This window comes from Caretta caretta, chromosome 1 (assembly GCF_965140235.1).
Source record: "Caretta caretta isolate rCarCar2 chromosome 1, rCarCar1.hap1, whole genome shotgun sequence".
Taxonomy (NCBI): Eukaryota; Metazoa; Chordata; order Testudines; family Cheloniidae; genus Caretta; species Caretta caretta.
In genome coordinates this window covers 131,546,335-131,571,062 of record NC_134206.1, presented here as the reverse complement: position 1 = coordinate 131,571,062, position 24,728 = coordinate 131,546,335, and the positions used below count along the sequence as shown (strand labels likewise).

General features: G+C 43.2%; 1 protein-coding gene across 2 annotated transcripts in view; it reads left to right on the top strand.

Moving 5' to 3' along the window:
* The first annotated feature begins 1,450 nt into the window (after positions 1–1,450).
* The window catches only part of PNPLA4 (patatin like domain 4, phospholipase and triacylglycerol lipase), a 46,739-nt gene continuing 23,461 nt past the window's right edge, over positions 1,451–24,728 (top strand). The window contains exons 1-6 of one of the 2 annotated variants that reach the window (XM_048860306.2): positions 1,451–1,747; positions 3,930–4,278; positions 5,566–5,683; positions 13,867–14,051; positions 19,315–19,409; positions 19,593–19,728. In XM_048860306.2, the coding sequence (XP_048716263.2) occupies positions 4,120–4,278; positions 5,566–5,683; positions 13,867–14,051; positions 19,315–19,409; positions 19,593–19,728 (693 nt within the window). In that variant the 5' untranslated portion in view covers positions 1,451–1,747; positions 3,930–4,119. The remainder of the gene's footprint in view (positions 1,748–3,929; positions 4,279–5,565; positions 5,684–13,866; positions 14,052–19,314; positions 19,410–19,592; positions 19,729–24,728) is intronic. The other variant, XM_048860324.2, reaches the window with a different exon arrangement.

The window sequence follows — 24,728 nt, the reverse complement described above, 5'->3', positions numbered from 1 at the left end:
ACCCAGACTGCCCCCCATCCCATCCCCTGCATCTGGAGTCCCCCAGCACCCAGACCCCCCTGCTGATCCCCAACCACCTTCACCTGAACTGCCCTGCAGAGTCCCATTGGCCCTGCACCCAGAAACACGAGCCCCTGACCATGCAGATCCCTCGTGCACCCAGACCCTCCCACCACTGAACCACCCGCACCCAGATTGCCCCACACAGAACCTTTTCAACCCACTCCTGGATTCCCCCTGAGTCTCTAAACAGTTGGATCCTGCCAGGCATAAAATTCTGCCAATTTTGTCAATAAATAAATGTGGAGGCTCAGCACTAACATGGCAGTGGGGAGCACAAGCCACTGGTTGCACAAAGGTGGAAGATCACCCTGCAGCCATTCACTCCCCTGCTCACCACAGACCTCTGGGACAGCTCTGGCCATTGTGCTGTGTCAGGATTGGGTGCAGCTTCACTGAAAAGTCTGAGGGAGGAGTGAATGAGGGGCACATGCTGGGGGGAGACTAGAGGGGGTTTCAGGAAGTCCCTCAAATAGAGGGGAATGGGAAAATGGTATTCATGGAACTTGAGGAAGCAGGAATAGAGGAATGGCAGGAGTCCCCGGGGGTGAGCAATAAACTCAACCAACAGAAGCTGTAAATAAAAATCATTTTTCGTTATTACACGTACTAAAAACATAATGGGAAATCACCACATCTATCATCCGCATATTGTAAATCAAATTTAGGTGGGGAGGGAGCTTGTGTAAAATATCACTCGCACTTAAAGTGGCCCCTCAGAAGCCTTGTGTTTGTCATTAACTGATAACAGAATTTATTTAGTCCAGAACAGTATCTGAGGGGCTGGGTTGCCTCCAGTGGGTGGGGCTGGAGCCAAGGAAACGTTCCTTCACATTACGTTAGGCAGCAGAAGCAATTTCAAAATAAAACTGTAGCGAGTACATCGATTCCAGGCGCCTGTTGGGAGGCTGCTTCCTCTGACCCAGACTGGCTGGCCTCAAAGGGCCGAAGCAGCGGAACGTTGCTAGTCGCCGACTCCACAAAGCCCAGGCAAACCGCCAGGAAGCGGGGCACATGCACCACCGCCGCTCCGCGCGGGGATCCTGGGCGGGCCGCCTGGCACCCGACAGACTGGCCCCCCCGGGCCTTAAGCAAGAAGCTTAGGGGGGCAACGCCCGGATGCAGCGGCTCATTGCCGCCCCGCAGCCCAGCTCACGGACCCTCCCCTTGCTCAGGCCCGGGGGCTCCAGCGCCTGCCGGGCCCCGCACGTGCCACAGCTCGCGCAGGATCCCGGCCAGTCGCCCACGCCCTGCGCGCGCGAGGGAGGGAGGGAGGGGCGGGGCCGCGGAGGACTTTGCCAGGACCTCCTCTGTCGCAAATCGTGTGCCTCGTCCCAACGCGAGCACACTGCACGTGCGCCGGGTGGGGCTGGGAGGGGGCACGAGACGCGGGAGCGTTGTCTGTCCTCGCGCACCGACCCCGTTGTGAGGCGCGCGAGCCCGAGCCGGGTGGAACGGCACAGAGCGGCGAATCGTGTTAATTCCGTCTCGCCTCTTGACGCGTCACACGCGTGCGCGACTCGAGCTCCCGATGTCCGCGTCCTCCCAGCGGGCAGGAGGCGAGATCTCGCGAGGTTTCGACCTGGCGAGGGCGGCGCGGGGCCGGGGAGCCTCTCTCGGCTCGTTGGCGCTGAGTTGGTAGAACAATAGGCGCGTCCGCGGCGGCCAGCGCGTGCAGGGAGAAGAGGTGCGTGGGCCTCCCCAGCGCCCTTCCCTGGCCCAGACCCGCGCGGGGCTCTGACGTTAGGAGCCAGCGGAGGCGGCGCGTCCTGTCCTGCCTCCGCGTGCGGGGGCGGAGGGTCCCCCCCCCAACTATGACCCCCCTCGGGGTGGGGGGCTGCGCTGTGGCCTGGGGGGAATCTCCCCGCTGTACGCTGGTCACAGGGCGTCTCCGAGCGGACTTTGAGACTGTTACAGCCCCGCTCAGACTCGGCTTATTTTTTCCTTCCCCCCCGTGCGTGTATTGCGCGGAGCCGGCTTTAGGGGAAATGGTGCCCTTGGCCCCCCGCGGGCTCCCCGCCCTCCGTCGCCCCTAGCCCCTGCACCGCCTCTTGCGCCCACGCGGGGAAACTGGGGTGGATGCACGGAGCAGCTGGCGTTGCTGCTGGCTCCCCTCTAACGGCTGCTTCCGCCCTCCCCGCGGGGGCGGGGGGAGAGCGAGAACATCAGGGCTCCCTCCCTGCATCCCAGGTCACTTCCCCACCTGGCTGCCTAAGGGAAGGGCAGAGAGCAGCGGCTCCTGGTGCTCGCCTCACAGCCCAGATGGGGAAAGTGACCTAGATGCAGGGGGCCCTTGCTGTTGCTCCTCATTCTCCCCTTCACAGTCCCCGAGGGGAGCATGAAGAAAAGGAGGACTTGTGGCACCTCAGAGACTAACAAATTTATTTGAGCATAAGCTTTCGTGAGATACAGCTCACTTCATCGGATGCATCCGATGAAGTGAGCTGTAGCTTTTCTTTTTGCAGATACAGACTAACACGGCTGCTACTCTGAAACCTGTCATTATGCAAGGGGAGCATTGGAGGAACATGGTGCGGGAGCCATATCTGTGTGTCATTGCTCGCCTCCCCTCCCCCATGTTCCTCTGCTGGGAGGAACCGGGGAGAAATCTGGGCGCCCCTCACACATGGTGCTCTCCTGCCACCCTAGAGGAGTTTCTGACACTACACCAGCAGCGCGCACCTCTGCTCTGCTGCACGGCACCCCCTTGACCACTTGCACTCTGGGTAGTCACCCAGGTTCCCCTCTTCCTCCTCCGCCCCAAGGCTGGGCCTGGTATTGGGTGACGCTGCATAGGCAGTTACACAGTTTCTCTTGCATAGTCAGTGCAGGTGTTTGAGGCAATAACAAATCACTCCAAAATTCTGAAAATAAAATGAATGTGATTGGACAACAGACTACATTGGAAGGGGCACTCATGGGCAGGTGTAGTGACTTTTCCCTCCCGTTTGAGCTGCCTTTCACTCCCATTTGAAATTGACTGCATTTCAAGATGATGCTTTCCCTTTATGATCGTGGATTATCAGGATCTGACAGTGTTTTATTTGAAGTGGAAGTCAAGGCAATCTTCCCTCCTACATTATCTTTTTTTTTTTTTTGACACTTAGCATTAATTAACTTCCAGACAAGGAATGCATTTTCAGTTCTTCTATGTAATTGTCTCAAGCGTGTATTTATAATGATGTAGCTGTGTTGGTTTCTGGCAGGGCCAGTGGAGCCCTCCCAAAAGTCTTGGGGCCAGGGGCCCCTGCCTCTTCCGGCCGAGCTGGAAGCCAGAGTGGGCCGGGAGCTGGGAACCCTCCACCTACTCTGGGCGGGGGGCCGCAGAGCAGAGACACAGGCCTGGGGCTGCTCTCCATCCCCTACCCTGGACAGGTGGAAGGTCCGTGGCATGGCATCCAACAGCTGCCCAGGCTCCCCACTGGCTGCCAACAGGGGGCAGAGAGATGGGGTGGGGGCAGGTCCATGGCAAAAAGGGGATGGGCTAGGCCCATCCACTTTCAAAAAGTTCCAGGATATTTGAAAGACAAGGCAGGTGAGGTAATATCTTTTGTACCAACTTCTGTTAATAAAAGAGACACGGTTACACAGTTCTTGAGCTCGAAAGTTTGTCTCTTTCACGAACAGAAGTTGGCCCAATAAAAGGTATTACCTCACCCACCTTCTTTCTCTAGTGCTTGTATTGTCACTTGCAAAATATGGCCCAATCCTGCAATCTAATCTGTGCAAGCAGAGTCCTTATAGATCAGTTTGATGATGTGTTACTGATTACCTTCTACATGGCTCCCATTGTATGGTAAGGGCCTTGACATACAGCTTTTTTTTTATTGTCATTCAACTTGATTTTGGCTTTCTGTGTTTTCCACCAGATATTTTAAATATTATTAGTGGATGATGGGACATTTCTCTTGCATAACCTTGTAATGTCCAACAATACACTCATCTGGTGGTGGCGTAACTACCTCATTCATTACAAGTCTGCGGCTGTAAAATGATCCTGCTCTGAGCACATCCATTCATTGTTACACCATCTGGATTCAAGGGCTACTTTGTAGAGGAATGTGGGCCACTAAACACATGTGTAGCATCCAAAGGCAATGGCCTTCATTGAAAGAGCATGGACTGCATGGTAGCATATTTTTAAAAATTCACCAGTTGTGGACGGGTGTTCTGGGTTGCTGCCATGTAAGAGCCACACATGTTAAATCCACCTATAAAGTAAGTATCTACTTAATTTACTTTTTCTATGGTATAGGTATTCATGGTACTCTTTCAACAACAAGACCAGATTCCTTCCTCTAGAGTTTACTGTCTTAGGGTTTGGTGAATTGAGGACTACTCGCATAAGGGTTTGCAGGTTTGGACACTAACTCAGAAAAATGACCGGACTAAGGGGTAGAGGTAGGGAAGTAACAGAAGATATGTAACTTGCCATATAGGTTTCTTGTTGTTCTTCTAGCTTTGTTAAGAGGAAAATAAAACCTCTGTGTAGTTTTAATAAAAATGAGATGATTACAGGTGGAAGACTAGCTGAAAGAAATAAGTGTTTAGGAGAGACTTGCAGGAGGGCATGAACTGAGGTGATTTGATTTACTGAATACGGGAATTAGTCCTCATGTGTGGGGGGGATGAGGCATGAAGACTAGAAAAAGAGGTTAAAGGATTTGGTAAGGTAGGATTAGAGCATAGAATTTGAGTATGACTATGGAAGGTATGCAAGGAGAAAAGCCTAAGGCTGTGGAAACATGATTGAAGCAGTGGACAAGATCATTTATGAAATATAAACTTAATCTTGGTGTTTGCACATCATGTTCTACACATACTGCTTGTAAGTGGCGTAGTCTACTACAGTGGTCTCAAACTAGGGCCTCCACTTGTTCAGGGAAAGCCCCGGGGGGCCGGGCTCTTTTGTTTACCTGCTGCATCTGCAGGTTTGGCCGATCGCAGCTCCCTCTGGCCACGGTTTGCCGCTTCAGGCCAATGGGGGCTGCGGGAAGGGCGGCCAGCACATCCCTCGGCCTGTGCCGCTTCCCACAGCCCCCATTGGCCTGGAGCAGCAAACTGCGGCCACTGGGAGCTGCGAGCGGCCGAACCTGCGGACACGGCATCTGAACAAACTGGCCCGGCCCGCCAGGAGCTTTCCCTGAACAAGCAGCGCCCCTAGTTTGAGAACCACTGGTCTACTGTACTTAGTTTTAGACATTTACTTAGATTAGTTTCAGCTTTGAAAGTGTAAATTACTGCATGCTGTTGTTTATTATAAATAATAGCATATAATATATTATGGAAGAGTGTTACACTGTACAAATATGTAAATGACATGGAGCTTTTATTCATCTTTCTAAGGAAAACATGCCCAGCTAGTTTTAAAAAGCACATCGTAATTTTTCACAGCATTATTTTAAATACTTCAGAAAAAAATAAGCTGACATTTTCCTGCAACCATTTCTTTTATTCTTTCCTTCAAAAGATTAACCTTTGATTGCCTTAATATGGGTGTCCCAGGTACAGAATGAATGGCTGATAATGGACATGGCAACCGCTGTTGGTGCTAAGAAAGTTAAAACAGCCTATGGGAAAGGGCCCAAAGCAACATATGATGAAAGACAACTCATGATGGAAGGTATTTAATACTTTTGTTCTCAGTTAAACCCCAAATATCTTGTTTTTTTCATCAAATTACTGTATAATATAGAGTTAAGTATTTTGTAAAAAAAAACAAAAAACCCCCACAACATACAAGAATTTTTTATTGCTAATAAAAAAGAGTTTTATATTTTTTCCACAGTGCACTAAATAATAATTATTATGGTTAACTGGGGTACATTCTGCAATTTAAAAAATAAATTTTATTCACCCAATACACTATTGGTCCAATCCAGTTGAAGTCAGCAGAACTCTTTCTGTATACTTTATTGGGAATTGGCTGATGATTTAGAAGAAGCTGAAACGGTCTACCAAATGACAAGGATGCAATCTGGTATTATTTTGTAGTTCTTTACTCCATAACTTAGCTTGTATGTTGGTAGCATGAGGTGACTTAGTAATGGAGTCTTTGTGTGAGCTTTGGGCTCAATCAGAAGCCCATTGAAATCAATGGAAGGACTCTCTTTGACCTCAGTAGTTTTTGAATTAGAGCCTTTGCGTTTGATACAGCTCACCACTTGGGGCTTTTGTGGTTTTGAAGACACACCAAGGGAAGACTCTCATAAGTATTTACTCCTATCTGATTTTTTGATGCTTATTAAGTTGATAGTTATTTTACAATCCCTGGAAAGCTGCCCCAGTGTGAATATAAATTTGTGAATACCTTGCATCTCTTCCTTTCATGCCTTTGCTTATTTTCTCAAGATAAAGTCCAAGTTAAATTGTAAGCTTGTTTATTGAACTAGCAATGCATGGTAGCTAACCATCCAGCATGCTAATGTAATATTTTAAGTCTTTTCATTTAGTGCAAATATTTATCGTGTCTCATCTAAACTGCTTGATAGCTCTCATTCAGTATATTTTTGTTCAGAAAAATGGCCCATTTTTTGGCAATTCCTTTTTGTTAATTCTCGTTAAAAATTTTGGTGAAATAAGTCTATAGCAAATGTTAGGCTGTGGGTTGTTATTTTTAAAATATTTTTTACTATTATTTGTGTAACGGTATTTCCCAGAAGCCCAACAGAGATAGAGGCACCATTGTGCTAGCTGCTGTACATACACATGTAAGAGACAGCCCTGCCCTCAAATGTTTAGTGTGTAAAGTTACATGTCCTGCAGTACCTGCAGACTCAATGAGTGAGCAAACATTCTTCATCCACTCACATGTATTGCATTGCAGGATTAGGGCCTAAATAGACAAGACAGATTAAGAGAAGAAATACCAACTACATAGAAATTGATTTTTTTTGGCTCTTAAAATACTTAAAATACATTTCCAGTTCAAATGAGTTTGCACACAGAAGTAGCTGCATCTTCAGTTCTTTTTACACTTCATTCAAGGTCTCTGCACATCTTTAAATAACAGTTCTATGGAACACTTAAGAAGGCTCGTGGTAGTAGGAATTCAAGCAGTTCCTTTATGCCACTGACATTGGACTCTCTGTCTGCTTGACAGCCTTTTATTTGCAGCACTGGAATTTTGAACTAGTGACCACCTGTATTGGTCAGTGGTCCAGTGGAATCAGCAAACAGGCCAGGTAAAATTGTTGCTGTTCTTATAAAGGAAGCTTTAAATGGTTGTGGGGGAGGGGAGTTGTGGGGGAAGGATTAGTTTTAAATTTGAATAGGTTTGATACATAGATATTTTGGGACAGAGGAAAGGGGACAGAACTTTAAAAAACAAAGGCTTAGTCATGAGTGTTTTTCATTTTACCTACTCCAGTACTACAAATTTATAAATACCCTTATGTTCTTTGGCTTTCCTCTAACCAGATCTGTACCCTAGGGACCCTGTTATGGCACACTGTAGAATTCTCTGTGCCCTTGCCCACCTGTTCAGAATGTCAGATTTGTCATTTCTTTGGGACCCTTTCTCATTACCTAAGTTGGTGCAAAGGTGCTGGTATACTGGTGTAAGCCTGTTCCAAAAAAATATCCCTTGTAAAGAAGACTCCTTCTTCAAGGCATAGAGTTTGCTCTGTCTGCTCTGTTCTTGCTTCACAGAAGATGCAGGAAGGATGTATGAGACATGGGTGATCCAGAGGTGGGAAGGACTGATTTGAGAGTGGTAGGGTCTGTGGCCTAGGTAAGCTTGTCTCCTTGTCTTTACAATGGCCCATAGGCATTCTGTATAACAGGGGCACCAGTTAGGGCAGCCCTTGGGATTGCCCTAGTTTGTGCCATGTGGCAAACCAGCCCCTAGAAGTCTCTGAACAGGGGAGGTGAAGCTGTCTTCCCTCTGTTCCTACAACAACACTAATGCCTTGTCTACACTGCCACTTTACGGTGCTGAAACTTTCTCATTCAGGGGTGTGAAAAAAACACCCCCTGAGAGCTGCAAGTTTCAGCTCTGTAAAGTGGCAGTGTAAACAGTGCACCAGTGTTGGGAGCTACTCCCCTCATGGGGGTGGTATTTTTTACAGCGCTGGTGCTGCGACTACACAGCCACTTTAAAGCGCTGCCGTGGCAGCACTTTAATGTCCTAGTGAAGACATACCCTAAGATGGAGCTGCACTTAAGTCACGTTTACCTGTTTCTGCGTCCCTTAAATGCACAATTATGTTCTCTTTGAAAACATTGGCAAGCAACAAATATCTGATGTTCCCAGATACAACAGTCAACGCCAAATTCAATGTAGATTAAATAGGGGAGGTATTTATTAATTTACAGACTAAAGAGGAAACAAAAAAGTTACATAAAGTGTAAATACTTTATCTTGGAAACTAAAATAAGATTCTGAAAGTTGCCACTAAGGTTATGGAGAAATGTAGAGGAAAATAGACCCTCCCAATGAGCTCCATGACAGACCACAGCTTTTGGTTTTAGTTAGTCTGTATCATTTTTTCTCTCTCTTTTTCTACATCCTTGCACTTCAAAAAGCATCGGTGTCACCATTTCAGTACACACTAGGCTTAGATTATCTTTTACATATGTAGGTGTTACCAAAAAAAGCTGCTCTGATTTCAGAACAAATCTTATTTTGCTCTCTCCCTGCTACACTTTCTTCTTAAAATACACTTTCTATGGCATTTATTTTTTCTTTGTATTGTCTCAACAATTCTACATAAAATATTCATATATATTCTCCAGTTACTTTTCTCACATATCACTTAATTTGCTTATTATACAGCTAGTTGGTTTACAGTGTATCTCATCTTTCTTGAAATAGCCATCTATTATTTTGTAAATTACAGATTCTATATATTCCCCCACAAAAAAAATAGAGATAAGGTAGGAAGTGTTTTTTCAGTGAATTCTAATTAACACCATCTAAACGATAAACTTTTTTTTTTTTTAAAAGAAGGTCTTACACTTTAGACAAAAAATCTCCCATACATTAATGATTCATTTCTGTGTTACCTGATCCAGTCTGTATGGAAGACATTCAACATACAAGTTTAAACAAAGTACAGACTTCAATGTATAAAATATATCAAACTATCTGTTTCTTGGAAGTATTCTGCTGCTTTTTCATAGACTTTCAAGAAGAGCTTTTTAGGTATTTTTAAACCTGTATACAAAGAGGAAATCTTTCTCCTCTTCCTGCTTTTAATCCGTACTAAATGAAGGAAGCATAAAGGATTTAACCTTCTGTTAGGGGCTTCTCTTTCAGAATGCTTTATTCTTCATATGGTCATGTGATGAATGATCAGAAGCCCTGAAACCTGTACTGTACACAAAGGATGTGTTAGAGGCATGCAAACTAAATTTGGGAAAACAAAGAGTCTTAATGCCTAGAGAATTCAAATATTCCTTTAGGTAATGAGTTAATGAGGATCAAACAAATCTGTCCATAGTGACTGTGTAACTGTCACGCTTCACCCCAAATTCTTCAGTGATATTATGATATAATTATGACATAGTTCTGATGTGTTTTATGCAAGATAAGTCATGTTAGATGTCATTGGAAAGGTTATGATCTGCTGAATATGATTATCCTATTTGTATGCATGTATCATTTTTGTATCTGAAGTTAAGAATATTGATTATGTATCTGTATTACAAAAGTGTTTATACCTGGGGAACGCTCACTATTTCATAGATATTTAGGTCAGAAGGGACCATTATGATCATCTAGTCTGACCTCCTGCACCGCGCAGGCCACAGAATTTCACCCACCACTCCTGCATGAATATTTAGCTACCAAAACCATCTTATCCCATCATAACATCTCCTCCATAAACTTATCGAGTTTAATCTTAAATCCACTAAGCAAGAGGCTCTCAGTCTAGATGGCCCATTCGGGTTAATGAGCCATTAGGAGAAAACAATAGGTCTTAGAAGAAGCTTATCTCCCACCTGGGGGCCTTCCTGAGGACACTACAAACAGCCTCCGAGTGATGGCTGCTGTGACACTATAGGGACATGTGATCAGGTCACCTGGTGCTGGTCTGAATCTTGGGATATCAGTGTTTTTCTACTGATTGGCATGGGGGAACCAAGCTTTGAAACAAAGAGTTCCCCGCCATATAAAAAAGCTATATAAGGCAGGGGAGTGACATCACTGTGGTTCTTCTCTGACTCCCAACCAAAGTGACTCCTGGAAACACCTGAGGAACCGAGACTGAACTGGGGGAAGTGCTGGACCCAGGCTAAAGGGTTTTTAGCCTGTGAACGGAACACCTGGGGATTCCAAGCTGTAAACTAATGCAGCTTGCCCCTTAAGAAACAGCAGCCTGCATGTACCCTCACTTGGGGTGAGAATTTGCTATTCATATCTGATCTATGTAGTATATTTAAGCTTAGTTTGCGGTTTTTGTTTATTTGTTAGGTTATCTGCTTTGATCTGTTTGCGATCCCTTATAATCACTTAAAATCTGTCTTTTGTTGTTAATAAACTTGTTTTTGCTTTATCTAAAACCAGTGTGTGGGAGTCATAACTGGGGCAGAAAACTGTTGTGTATTCCTCTCCACACTGAGGGAGGGGACGAATTTCATGATCTTATGCTGTAAAGTTCCCTGTGCAGCGCGAGATGGTATTATTTTGGGTTTACAATCCAAAGGGGGTGCGTGCCTGAGTAGCTGGGAAGTTCCCTAGCTGGCACCTTCCCATGTAGGGGCTGGACACAGTGTCTGAATGTAACTGCAGCTGAGTGTGTACCTACCAGTATGTGTGCTGGTGAAAGTGCAGGTTGATCACAGCAGCACAGTATTCCCTCCTGGGGTGCCACCTGGAACTGGGGTACCACCCAGGGCCAGGGAGGCTCAGTGGTACCCCAGTTCCAGGTGGCACCCCAGGGGGGAATCCATCACTGTAACTTTATGTGAACATATGTTTGAGAAGCACACTGAGGTTTAACAACCTTATTATTGTAGTAACATGGGCATGCCTTGGCACCCTCAGATAAATTTACCTTTAAAATGCAATATATTCAAAGAGAATTAGTTTTATAGCTTTTATTTTTGCATGATTTACAAGTCCAGTCCAAACATACTGAAGAAGTTGCATGAAATAAGTGGATTATATAGAGAAAAAATACATAAGCTGATTACTGGTGTCAAGGTTCCTCCCCCACTCTGAACTCTAGGGTACAGATGTGGGGACCTGCATGAAAAACCTCCTAAGCTTATCTTTACCAGCTTAGGTCAAAACTTCCCCAAGGTACAAAATATTCCCCCCGTTGTCCTTGGCCTGGCCGCTAGCACCACCAAACTAATACTGGTTACTGGGGAAGAGCTGTTTGGACGCGTCCTTCCCCCCAAAATACTTCCCAAAACCTTGCACCCCACTTCCTGGACAAGGTTTGGTAAAAAGCCTCACCAATTTGCCTAGGTGACTACAGACCCAGACCCTTGGATCTTAAGAACAATGAACAATCCTCCCAACACTTGCACCCCCCCTTTCCTGGGAAATGTTGGATAAAAAGCCTCACCAATTTGCATAGGTGACCACAGACCCAAACCCTTGGATCTGAGAACAATGAAAAAGCATTCAGTTTTCTTACAAGAAGACTTTTAATAAAAAATAGAAGTAAATAGAAATAAAGAAATCCCCCCTGTAAAATCAGGATGGTAGATATCTTACAGGGTAATTAGATTCAAAAACATAGAGAACCCCTCTAGGCAAAACCTTAAGTTACAAAAAAGATACACAGACAGAAATAGTTATTCTATTCAGCACAATTCTTTTCTCAGCCATTTAAAGAAATCATAATCTAACACATACCTAGCTAGATTACTTACTAAAAGTTCTAAGACTCCATTCCTGTTCTGTCCCTGGCAAGAGCAACATACAGACAGACACAGACCCTTTGTTTCTCTCCCTCCTCCCAGCTTTTGAAAGTATCTTGTCTCCTCATTGGTCATTTTGGTCAGGTGCCAGCGAGGTTACCTTTAGCTTCTTAACCCTTTACAGGTGAGAGGAGCTTTCCCCTGGCCAGGAGGGATTTCAAAGGGGTTTACCCTTCCCTTTATATTTATGACAACTGGGTTTTGGTAGTGCAAAGAGGAAGATAATTTACAAAGGAAATTTAAAGATATAGTTAATTAGAGTAACAAATCTGTTCTCATTAGGCATTCATCTAGACCTTTGTGTTTTAGGAGCTAAAGGTATCTTGAGGCTGGGAGAGTAACTCGAACAATATGATCTAGCTTTGTTCTCCATCCCCTTTTAACACTCATTTCCTAATCCTTTGCTGAAGGTCTGAGATCATAAGGGTGAGGCCTTCTGTGGCATACTTTGCTTATTTTTTTATTGCTTATTTTAACTATCTTCCATACAGTATATGGCTTTTATGATCAGCAATAGCAGAATCTTGCAAGTTTCTGGAGGTATGTAAGAAGTTAGATCTTTAGGGTTTTGTCTACTCAAGATAAATTTGGGGAAATTTTTTTTTCTCTAATATTGCTGCAGGTTCAGTTGAGCCCATGGTAAAACTGGTGGGAATTTTGTTTTTAAAATTCCCTTGTATAAACACAGCTTTGAATTTAAGGGTTCTAATAATATTGCTTTGGACTCTTGTCCTCCCTAAACCTGAGAGTAGACTCAATCCTGTAAAAGATTTCAGATTCCTTTAAAAACAACAAGGAGTCTGGTGGCACCTTAAAGACTAACAGATTTATTGGGTCATAAGCCTTCGTGAGGAAAAACCCACGATGCATCTGAAGAAATGGTTTTTTTACCCACAAAAGCTTATGCCCAAATAAATCTGTTAGTCTTTAAGATGCCACCAGACTCCTCCTTGTTTTGTGGATACAGACTAACACACCTACCTCTCTGATACTCAGATTCCTTTGTTACACATTGGGCAATTGAACTCTAGTTAACGCCGTGTTTAATATTAAGTGCTCTAGATGCCATGCTAAGCATTAACGTAGGCAGATGCCCTGATCCTGTAAACACTTACGTACTTGCTTAACTTTACTTCTTTGAGTAGTCCCATTGAAATCAACGTGTGGTGGTTTTTGTTTTACTTTTTTAAAACTATAGTTTATGTCTCTTTTGTCTTCTCACAAATGCAACTATAACATGTGTTTCTTTTCTCTGAATAAGAAATGCCTTTTACAGAAATTTGTCTCTGCATTATTGGATGCTGATGGTAGCATTTCTAAAGTAAATTAATTCCAATAATGAAAGGGAAAAATGTGTTTTTCCAAGAGGACTATTTTAGAGTCAGTACTGCGCATTTAAAGTGAATATGATGACCAGATGTAATTACCTACAATTCGGAGCAATTTTAACCATCTCAGCCAGCAGCAAAATGGGTTTAAACTGTACCAATCCATCAAACAGTTCTGGAAAATGACTAGAATCATTTATTTTATTTTTTTTAATGTTGTCTTTACTAAGTAGCCAAATATGGGAAAACATATCTACTGAATATATTGTGTTAAACTTTTTAATTTAACAAAGGAATACAACATTTATAAAAACACTTTATTAATATCTTATTGTGGATAAAAATAATTTTCCAGTTGGAACAATAGAAATGGAGCAGTATTTGACTAAGCAGCATTTTGAACACAATTTCCCTGAAATTCAAAGATGCTGTGCACCTACACGCTCCTGTTGAATTAATTGGGGGTTGAAGGTGCTCAGCTCTTTTGAAAATAAGCCAGCTGTTTTTAGATATTGTGCTTGTGTGTGCTATATAGCAAAAAATAAATGTGTTAAAGCATTTAACTGATCCATCTCCTGATAGCAAAATTTTGTTTCCACAGCAAAAATGAAACATCTCAACCTGTCATTTGCAGCTTGTGGGTTTCTGGGTATATACCACTTGGGGGCAGCATCTGCTCTTTGCAGGCATGGTAAGAAGTTACTGAAGGTTGTGAAGGCTTTTGCAGGAGCTTCTGCAGGATCACTGGTTGCCACAGTTCTGTTAACAATGCCAGAAAACATAGAGGTAATTGAAAAGTAACTAATCCATTTAGAATGTAGCAATTTAAAAAACAAAAACAAAAAAAAACCCTTAAATTCCTAAAGTAAGGTTTTTAGGCTGGCACTATTTTTTTTTTGGTTGACTGTTTTATTTTGTGTGTGTGTGTTTGTTATTTTAGTTCTTGTCTAGGAGCAGAGCTCACAACTCTTTGTTTTCCCTAACAAAGAAAGTCTGTGTATATTCCTCATACAGTTTTTAAAAATACTTACCAACTAACGAAGTATGTGCTCAATTTAAATAATAAGATTATATTTTAGCTGTATAATTTTAAAGTCACATATGGATAAAGATTTGTTGATATATGTAAAGTCATACATACACGTGTGCACGCACATACACTATTTGTATCCTTGTAGTTTAGGACAGCAGTTCTCAACCGGGGATCTGTGGCCCCCTGGGGATCCATGAGCCGGTTTCAGGGGGTCTTTGAGCCCCAAGCCCTGGTGCCCTGTGGAGCAGAAGCCCCGAGCCCATGGGCAGAGTTGGTGGGGAGATCAGAGGTGCGTTGACCCCCAAACTGCAGTGCCTTAACCGTAGCAGAGCAGTCCCAGTGGCAGCTCCACACACCGCTCTTCCCCAACCCCTGAAGCCCCGCCTCCTGGCCTGGTTGGTGGTGGGAAGTTGGAACTGGGCAGTGTGGGGTGTCTGCTGCTCTGACAGGTTTCGTGGAGGGGGAAGTGCAGCACTCCCTTGTCTTCTCTTGGTGCCCAGGGCTGTGGCTGCTCCTCAGCTCCCAGCTCCTTTTGTACAACCAGTAAGAGCTGCCTGGGCATGGGGATCTCGTTCTGCAGAGCCTTCGGGGAGCAGCGACAGTAGTGGTGTGTGTGTGTCTCTTGGCACAGCCCCTAGAACCCCTCTCCCTGCACCCTGAGCAGTTTTCAAACTTTTTGAGCTGAACCCCTTACCCTTTGAGTTATAATTTTTGGTTGCGCCTCCCCCAACCCAGACAAGCTGGGTGGTCTGCCGAAGTGAGTTGGGGATGGAGTTGGTTCTCCCTTCCCGAGCCCTGCCGGCTCTGCCCCACTCCCACCCCAAATAGAAGTCAAACTACACCTATGCCCGAGGTCCTTGCCCAGGGGCCGGAGCCCCGATGTCCTGCAGGGCAGAAGCCCAGATGGAAGAACCTGAAGCCCAGAGCCCCCAATCCTTACCACCACCACCCAGACTCTGGAGTTTTTGTAGCATGTTGGGGGCAGAAGGGGCTGAGAAAGAAAAAGGTTGAGAAACCTGGGTTTAGGGGACAATATGAGGGAAGTGATGAGTGAGATTTTTGCTGGTGATATGCTTTTAATTTATTAAAGTTTGCTGTAGAGTGGTAATCAGTTTCTGTCCTAGGCTGACAGTCACAGCCAACTGCAGACACTGTTCAGTAAGCATTCACTGCTGTCCTTGTAAGGAAGGAGATATAAGGAACTTATAGGTGCTTTCTTAATTGATTGATATTAGCGCATACAGTTATAGGCTTTGATTCTCTATTTTGTCCAAGGTCTGATTGGGTGGAGTAAAGAGTGGATGATTGAGGGCATGTTTGCAGGAAGCCAGTTATGGCTTTCTGATTCAGGGCCAAGTAGCCCTGCTCAATTTCGGGCTGTCGCTGTGAACTTACACCAATGGAGGATGATGCATGGCTCTGCCATTCCCCCTACCTGTCCCACCCAGGCTTTACCCCTCCAAAATACCCCCTCCTCCTTAGGCTGGAAGTGGTGAGGGAGAGAGAGTGGAGCAGCAGAGCTTTCTGATGGAGAGTTCTCTGCAGCAGCAATTCTCCACTACCTCGGCTGCTTGAAGGCCACTTTGCACTTCTTATGCAGCCCAAAGTGGCCTTAGTAGACTGGAGAATCCAACCCAAAATGTAAAAATGAAACTAAATGATCATTCACTGACTACCAGCACGAGCCCAAAAGTTTTGGTTTTGCTCTTTTATTGGAATAAAGTACATATTACATTGTCTGATATTAATGAAATTTTGCATGTACAGATATCATTATATGAATTAGAGAACACTATTTGAGGTCTCTAGCCTTTCTTTACATTTTTAAAAATTAACTTTTTCATCATTCTGTTTCTGTTGCACAAATGGAAAATTATGTGAGCCCTCCAGTGGACAAAATAATACAGTAGAACCTCAGAGTTACGAACACCAAAATTACGAACTGACCAGTCAACCACAAACCTCATTTGGAACCGGAAGTACGCAATCAAGCAGCAGCAGAGACGAAAAAATAAGGCAAACGCAGTACAGTACTGTGTTAAACATAAACTATGAAAAAATAAAGGGAAAGCAGCATTTTTCTTCTGCATAGTAAAGTTTCAAAGCTGTATTAAGTTATAAACTTTTCAAAGAACAACTATAACATTTTGTTCAGAATTACAAATGTTTCAGAGTTATGAGCAACCTCCATTCCTGAGATGTTCATAACTCTGAGGTTCTACTGTATCTCTTAATTTACATGGATGTTACCCAAAGACAGTTCAGTCTTGTGGATAGAATGTGTTTCATTCAAATGTTGTATTTCTATTGAAATTTCTGTTCAACTTTTCTGTCACTGTAATTCTATATTCTTACCATTAGCAAAAAATAAATTCCAACTGAGCCAAACTGTGAACAAAGAATGTTACAAAGAACATTCCAACATAGACATATTTGATATCCATAAAAGCAACTTTGTTAGACAAGTTAGGTTTTTTTTCAAATATGGCTAAGTTAGACAAATCATAATTAGGACTTTCTCCCACCCCTGATTACAGAGATCTTGTGTGGGTTTCTGAATCTGAGGAGAGAGTCTAAAAGTGAGGTGAGCTGTAATTAGTGCTTGGTGAATAATGGATTTTTTCAGTTTGCTGTAAAATTAAAAAAAAAAATAAAAAAAGTTTTGTTTTGCATTGAAGGGAAAATGTTTTTTGAAAACTTCCTACAAATCAAAATATTCCAGGAATGTCAAAACAAAACATTTCGACCCAAAAAATTTCATTTTACTTTCAGGCTTTTTGATTAAAACAAAGGAAAGGAGGACTAGATTCACAACTTTGGTAGTGAAGAAGTGGTGGTGGCTTAGCTCCCTTGTAAGCTTTAGCCCAGTGGTTAGGGCACTCACTTGGGATGTGACACGTGCCGAATGTGATTTTCAAAAGTTCCTAAGCAGGTTAAGCACTTAACTTTCACTAGTTTCTGCATCTTTAGGCATATCAATACTAAGTCACTTTTGCAAATGGAACTTAGGCTCCTAAGTCACACTGATGCTTTTGAATAGTTTAATATCTTATGACCATAACTTTGAGTAGTTGTCAACAGGAGATGTTCTTTTTGATGGCAAAAGTGAATAATTCTTATTATGACTAGATCCTGTCATACAAAACAATAGCCTGTAATACATAGTGTGTCCACACTTATTCACTTGAAATGAACAGGTGATTTGGAATTGGTAATGCCCTATAGAGCACAATTTGTCAGTAGTTCCTATCTGATAGCTGTTTGACCTGTGAGAAATAAGTTGGTCTCAGACATGTTATAGTGAAGATTTGTTTCTAGTACAAATCTATCACAGTTGGCATTTAATTCACACATATGTTGCCAGTCTATACAGAGAGCCTGAGTAGGGAGACTAAATTTTCTTCTGGCACTTAGGTGGGCCAGATTTAAGACACATGCAAGGTATGGGAAAGTTTTACTGCTGCCAATGGTATATATCTCTTCTGTGGATAGCATGCCTTCTGTTTTCAGGGCTGTCAATCTTTACCTTTTCTGAGCACTGATTTTATAACATGTTACCCAAAAAAACGAACAAAAATCCCTGTAACCAGATGTCTCCAAATGTTGATCCAAGACTCTATTTTTAATTTATTTATTTATTGCAACAAATTTAGTATTTCATCATGCAGAAAGCTATTAACCAAAAAACTCTAAGCTATTTATAGACCACTCTAATGTACAACTGAACACTTAAAGTGCATTTAGGTACAACATGTTTCTTGAAAACCAGTTTTGAAAACTGGATAGCAGGTTCTTCGAGACACTAGAATTGGAATAACTCTTTTCACAAAATGGTATAGGAATTCATACAAATACAGTTTTGCTAATCTCAAGCATTCAAAGTCCAAAGTTAGACCCTCTGAAAATCGTCTTAAAAGCAAATAAATATTGGGTTCTTTTTATTTGCCTTCTGACAGTTGAGCTTCTGACAGTTTAGGGTTCATATTTCTAAGCTTTGATCTGCAACAATGAGGTTTGGAAACTTAGGGTTTTTTTTAAAAAAATTGATATTCTTACCTTTATAACATGACATCAGGACCTGAAACTTTAAGAAAAACACTAGATGTTGCAAGACTTGTCAATAAAATGGTGAGAGATAGCAGTATATTCCATACTTGCAAGTAAATATGAATTTAATATGTTGTCACAAAAATATATTTACTGTACATAAAGTAATTGTGTTCAGCAGCTTCAGAGAACTGGCCCTTGTGGGTCAGATGCAATATTACCTTTATTCCATTGTAAATTGCTTGTATTTACTGAAGATTTACTCTCAGAATGTCTTTTATGTGTCAGTTTTGCCTACCCACTTCAGTTGTCACCAGTGCTTGTTAATTTTTCCCAACAACTGCAGAAATTTTGCTTTTGCATCAGTGAGGGAGGAGCCTTTAAATACCTTTTCAGTCTTTCTTTTTATACAGCTGTAGTGAAATACCTCAACTGTATCTTTATTGGTTAAGTGAATTTTAAGATGTCGCTTTCCATTGAAATTCCCTGATATAAAAGCTAACTTCTGCAATGTTACATGTCAGCGGATTCCTCATCTAATGGGTGATATTCATAGAAAATAAACAGCATACCTTTTGGATTTTTATATATATATACACACACACATATATATATCAGGTGAAAGAAAAAATCCGTAAGGTTTGCTGTTTATTTTCTATGAATATATAAATATATAAAACTTTCTTTCACATTTTTTCCCATGTGGTATACACAAGTGAGATGGTGTGGTGTGGAGAAGTAATTCATTTGTCTTATTCACATCTGGTTTGTCTGTAATGGGACGTGAGCAAACATAGACTTCATCAGTTATCTTGTAACTCCTTTTTGGTAAAGTAAATGCTCATCAATTAATATGCTATGGATAAACCATTACACTACAATTATTTATAATTAACATTTGGTGTAATTCAGGTGGACATGGTTTTTAATAACTAAATAACCTTTCATACCAAGCATTTTAATTTTCAGGAATGCGAAGTGTTTACCTATAACTTTGCAGAGGAAATTAGAAAACTGTACTTTGGTGCAGTGACACCAGGTTATGATTTCATGACACGACTTAGGTATGTATCTTAATGTACTTTTCTAAGTTCAATTCTATATAAAACTCAAAATTAGTGAAAATAGTGAGAAAGTGTAGAAGGCTATTTGTACTATGGAAAGCTCAGCTTTCTTCCACTTCTGAAATATTTATAAGCTGTTCAATAATTAATGGTGAATAATGTTAATCATTTTCTTTATTATAGGGCAGGTATAGAGTCTTTTCTTCCTTCTAATGCTCATGAGATAGCAGAGAATCGTCTCTATGTATCAATCACCAACACTAAAAATGGAAAAAATTATTTGGTTTCAAATTTTTCCTCCAGGGAGGACCTCATTAAGGTAACAAAGTTGCATATCACTTCTGTAAATGAAAATGCATGCCTGTCTCCCAAAGTATGAGACATCTTTTTTTTTTATTTTATTTTTGTAATTTGATTAAATCCTATTCCTTTTACTCATTTGAGTAATCTCACTGACTTCAGTGGGACTGCCCACATAACCAAGGCAAGCAAAAATATAGTAGCACAGCAGCACCACTATAGTTAAGGTTGTGTCACAACTTCTGTTTAAAGGTCAATGTTTTTAAGTCTTCTAAAATCAACATGCTTAATCAGATTCCTTTCAAATTTGGTGTGCCTCATGATGGTGCAGGATAAGGGTAGTGACCCAAATTTGGGCTAGGAGTTCCAGAGATACAAACCCTGAAAAAAACTAGCCATTTTTCAAAAAGTTTCTAGATAGTATGTTTTTGTACAGAGCAGGAGCTCAAACTATTGATGTGATGCAGATCAAATGGTCTCAGTCTGTTGAGTTTTACCCGAAGTTGTGCGTAGCACCCACTAAATCTTTGTGAGACCCAAACTGAGAACAGTATTTAAGAAAGTGTACATTATTTACAGACTGCATACAACAATACAGAAAAATGCCTACAAGATTTACATTCCTGCCATTTTATGGGCTTTAAAGCTCAACTCTTGTACATAAGAATGGCCATACTGGATGAGACCAATGGTCCATCTAACACAGTGTCCTGTCTCTGACAGTGGCCAGTGCCAGATGCTTCAGAGGGAATGCACAGAACAGAGCAATTTATCAGGTGAACCATTTCTGTCATCCAGTGCCACCTTCTGGTTTAGGGACACCCAGAGCATGAGGTTGCATCCCTGCACATCTTGGCTAATAGCCATTGAGGGACATATCCTCCATGAACTCACCTAATTATTTTTTGAACCCAGTTATAGTTTTGGCCTTCACAACAACCCATGGCAATAACTTACCTGGGTTGAGTGTGCATTATGGGAACAAGTACTTTTGTTTCTTTTAAAGCTGCTGCCTGTTAATTTCATCAGGTGACCCCTAGTTTATGTGTTATGTGAAGGCATAAATAATACTTCCCTATTCACTGCCTTTATACCATTCATGATTTTATACACATCAATTGTATCACTCCTCAGTCTTCTTTTTTCTAAGCTTGAACAATCACAGTTTTTTTAATCTCTCCTTATATGGAGCTGCTCCATATCACTAATAATTTTGGTTGCCCTTCTCTGTACTTTTCAAATTTTAATATATCTTTTTTTGAGATGGGACAGCCAGAATTGCATTAATTATTTAGGTGTGGGGATACCATGGATTTTTATAGTGGCATTGTGATATTTTCTGTTTTATCATTTATCACTTTCTAATGGTTCCTAAGACGTTTAGCTTTTTTGACTAGTTCTGCACATTGAGCGGGTGTTTTCAGAGAACTATTCACAGTGACTGCCAAGATCTTTCTTGAGTAGTAACAGCTAATTTAGAGCCAGTCATTTTGTATGTATAGTTGGGATTATTTTTTCCAATGTGCATTACTTTTCACTAATCAACACTGTAAGTGCTTTCAAATCTGATTGGTTACTCAGATTGCTTTGAAATTAGGTTTGTGTCATGGGGATGCAGGATAACATTGTGATCAAAATTTGGGGTCATTTGACTGAGTGGTTCCTGAGTGAAAGAAACCCCCTGTCATGGGGTGAATGTATCCCATACTGGCCCAGCAACCAAAGAATTAATACAGGCACTGCAGGCTGCTACCGATTGGAAGCCTTGAAGCAGCTGGGAGGATAAAAGGGCTGGGTGGCAGAGTGGCGGGACAGTTACCAGAGAAGTGAGCAGGCTGAAGATAAAAGCTCCTGACAGCAAACTACTAAAGAGCTTCCCAGAAACAACAGTCCAGGAGCGGATTAACTGATCGACAGGGTGGGGAGCCTGCAAAGATCCAGGGAAAGGTAGGAAAAAGATCAGGGCATTGTCAGAGTCGAAGAATCCTGATTTTGCTTACCTGACTTGAAGGCCCTGAGCTGGAACCCAGTGGAGTGGGCGGGCATGGGTTCCCATACCAACCCCTTGGCAGACTTGGAACTCAAGAAAAGTTTGTCAAACTCCTGTGCACCAGGATTGGACTCTCAGCCCGGGCTCGGTAAGCCCTAGGGCTGTGCTACACTTGGCCAGATGGGCTCTGTTGCACTCCTGCACCATCCCATACCTCACTTTCCCCAAAATAAAAAATAGTTATTTCTTTCTTCTGCCTTGTACTGTTAAACTGAGAAATACCAATGACTGGAGGAATCACAGGCCCTGTGGAGATAGATGGCTGTGAGCTCCCTCTTTAATTAACACATTTAAGGGTGAGCTAACCACAAGCCTCCACTAAGATAAAAGGAGTTTTGGACTGAGTGGCTGGAGGTTGACCAGCCTCTTTATTATTCTGCTGTGTTCATAATAAACCTCCCCATAAAATAGAAGCATGTTATATTTTAACAGAAACAACTGGTCACAAACAACATGAGTTATTAAATCTTTACTGCACAGAAACATCAGTGGGTGTTCACTCACGGCAGTGGCATTGGCACACGCCCTCGAACTACCCAGCCATGCATGAAGCGGCTTCATAGAAACCTTGTGATTATCTTATCCTTAAATGTGTTAATTTGAGTCATGGGTGGCAATTTTATTGCGAGTAATCCAAGTGTTTGGGGCGGGGGGGGGGAATAGACATGTGACTGCTTCCTAGGATGGGAGGAGAGGAGTATTAGGGAGCAGAGGAATGGGTAAATAAGGCGTCAGAGGGTTTTGGGGCTGCAGTGAGTCTAGTTTTACCCAAGGTACTGTACGGCACCCAATAAGTTTCTGAGGGACTCCAGTGAATGATGTTTAAGAACAGGTTCACTTATTTGCTTGTGCAGTCTAGTAGGATTACAGTGCGTAAGCACCAATAAAGAAGAAAAAACATTACGGTTTCTGTGAAGCCGCTTCATGCATGCCTAATGGGTTGGAGGGAATGTGCCAATGCCATTGCCGTTCGTGAACACCCACTGATGTTTCTGTGCAGTAAAGATTTAATAACTCATGTTATTTGCAGGCTGGTCTAACCAAAATTTTGGTTATATCAAGTGGGGAGGAACCAGGTACAGAGGACTTTGTGGTAGGAGGACAGGAGAGGGATTGCTGCTCTTGAGGGAGCGGGGAAATGAGGATGTGTTGGAAAGCCTTGGATTGTCTGAGAAAAGCTGTTTTACCAGTTTCTGAGAATAGGGAGGAGAATGGGGCTTGTAAATGGCTACTTCTTGATCTCAGCGCAGATTTATGCGGTGTTTCCAAAGACACACAGGATGGGAGTGGAAAGAGGTGGCCTGTGTTGGCATCATGTTTTGCCCACTCTGACGCATCTAACTGATGGCTTAACAGGTTGTGACCTACCTAGAGCAGGGGTGGGCAAACATTTTGGCCCAAGGGCCACATCTGGCTATGGAAATTGTATGGCAGGCCATGAATGCTTATGAAATTGGAGTTGGGGCGAGGACTGTGTCTGGGGGTGCAGGCTCTGGGGTGGGGCCAGAAATGAGGAGTTCAAGGTGTGGGAGGGGGCTCTTGGCTGGGGCATGGGGAATGGGGGGGAGGGCTCCGGCTGGGGGTGTGAGCTCTGGGGTGGGGCTGAGGATGAGGAGTTTGGGGTGCAGAAGGGTGCTCTGGGCTGGGACCGAGGGGTTTGGAGGGCGTGAGGGGTATCAGGGCTGGGGTAGGGGGTTGGGGCATGGGGACGTGGCTCAGGGTGCAGGCTCAGGTGACTTACTTCAAGTGACTTCAGGAAGCAGCAGCATGTCCCCCCTCTGTCTCCTAGGCGGAGGCGCGGGCAGGCAGCTCCGCTGCGTGCTGACCCATCTGCAGGTACCACCCCTGCAGCTCCCATTGGCTGTGATTCCCGGCCAATGGGAGCTGCAGGGACAGTGCTTGGGATGGGAGCAGCATGCAGAGCCAGAGGGGGGACATGCCGTTGCTTCCGGGAGTGGCCCCCGACCCTGCTTCCCAGCTGGAGCTCCAGAGTGGGGCAAGCCCCAGACCCCGCTCCCCAGCGGGAGCTCGAGCACCGGATTAAAGTGGCCGGTGGGCCGGATCCAGCCCACAGGCCGTAGTTTGCCCACCCCTGACCTTGGGGTTGTGGTGATTCACTTGGGAGACAATGATCTGCGTCTTATTCCTGATGTGCATTTCATATGTTATATTAAGAGCGGATTAAGACTGCATCATAGATTTGTGTCCAGCAGCAGTGATTGGTTTCTCTGAGTTTGCTGAGTGTTTGAATAACTGCTACAGTGACAATATGATTAATATTAATAAGTGTTGGTAGAACATTAAATCAGGAAATTGGAGGGTTTATGGCTGACTGAAAATACTTACTGTATGGCAAAGAAAAACTGCAAGCTCTGCCACCTCCCTGTTTCTCAGAGATGGGGTACATCTGTTGGGCAGGGGTCTTGCTCTCTCTCTCTCAAACATAAAACTGTCATTATTTTAGAAGAGAAATCCTGTCTGTGATTTCTCTCACCATCCCTTCCAAACTCCACTGCCCAACCATTCTGAGTCATGACCTGTAATGTCTACATGTATCTATGCAGCTACAGACATTGTAGCTGGCACATGGAATGGTGCTTGAACTGTGCCATGAAGTGGCTGTGGAGCAGCACAAGAGCTTGCTGAACCATGCTGCTGGTGCACATATTCATCATTCTGGCCATGAGCCCTTGGTCCTGCTCCCTGTTCACCCTCTTTATCCAGGAGCTTCTGGAGCTGTCTCTCCTCATGGAGTGTGCCTCTCTCCTACTTAGTTTTCTTAAAAGCAAGGTGCTGTTTGCTCCTCCTTGGTCCTCCTCCTGATCCCGCTGCTGGCTAATTGTGACACTCAGAGTTCTAGGTGAGAGGCTTGGCCCAGCAGGTGAGAAAGTGCCTGCCAATGGAATGAAACAGTAAATTAATTATATTGCCATTGGGGGAAGGAAGAGGATCTCCTCATTTTGCTTTCT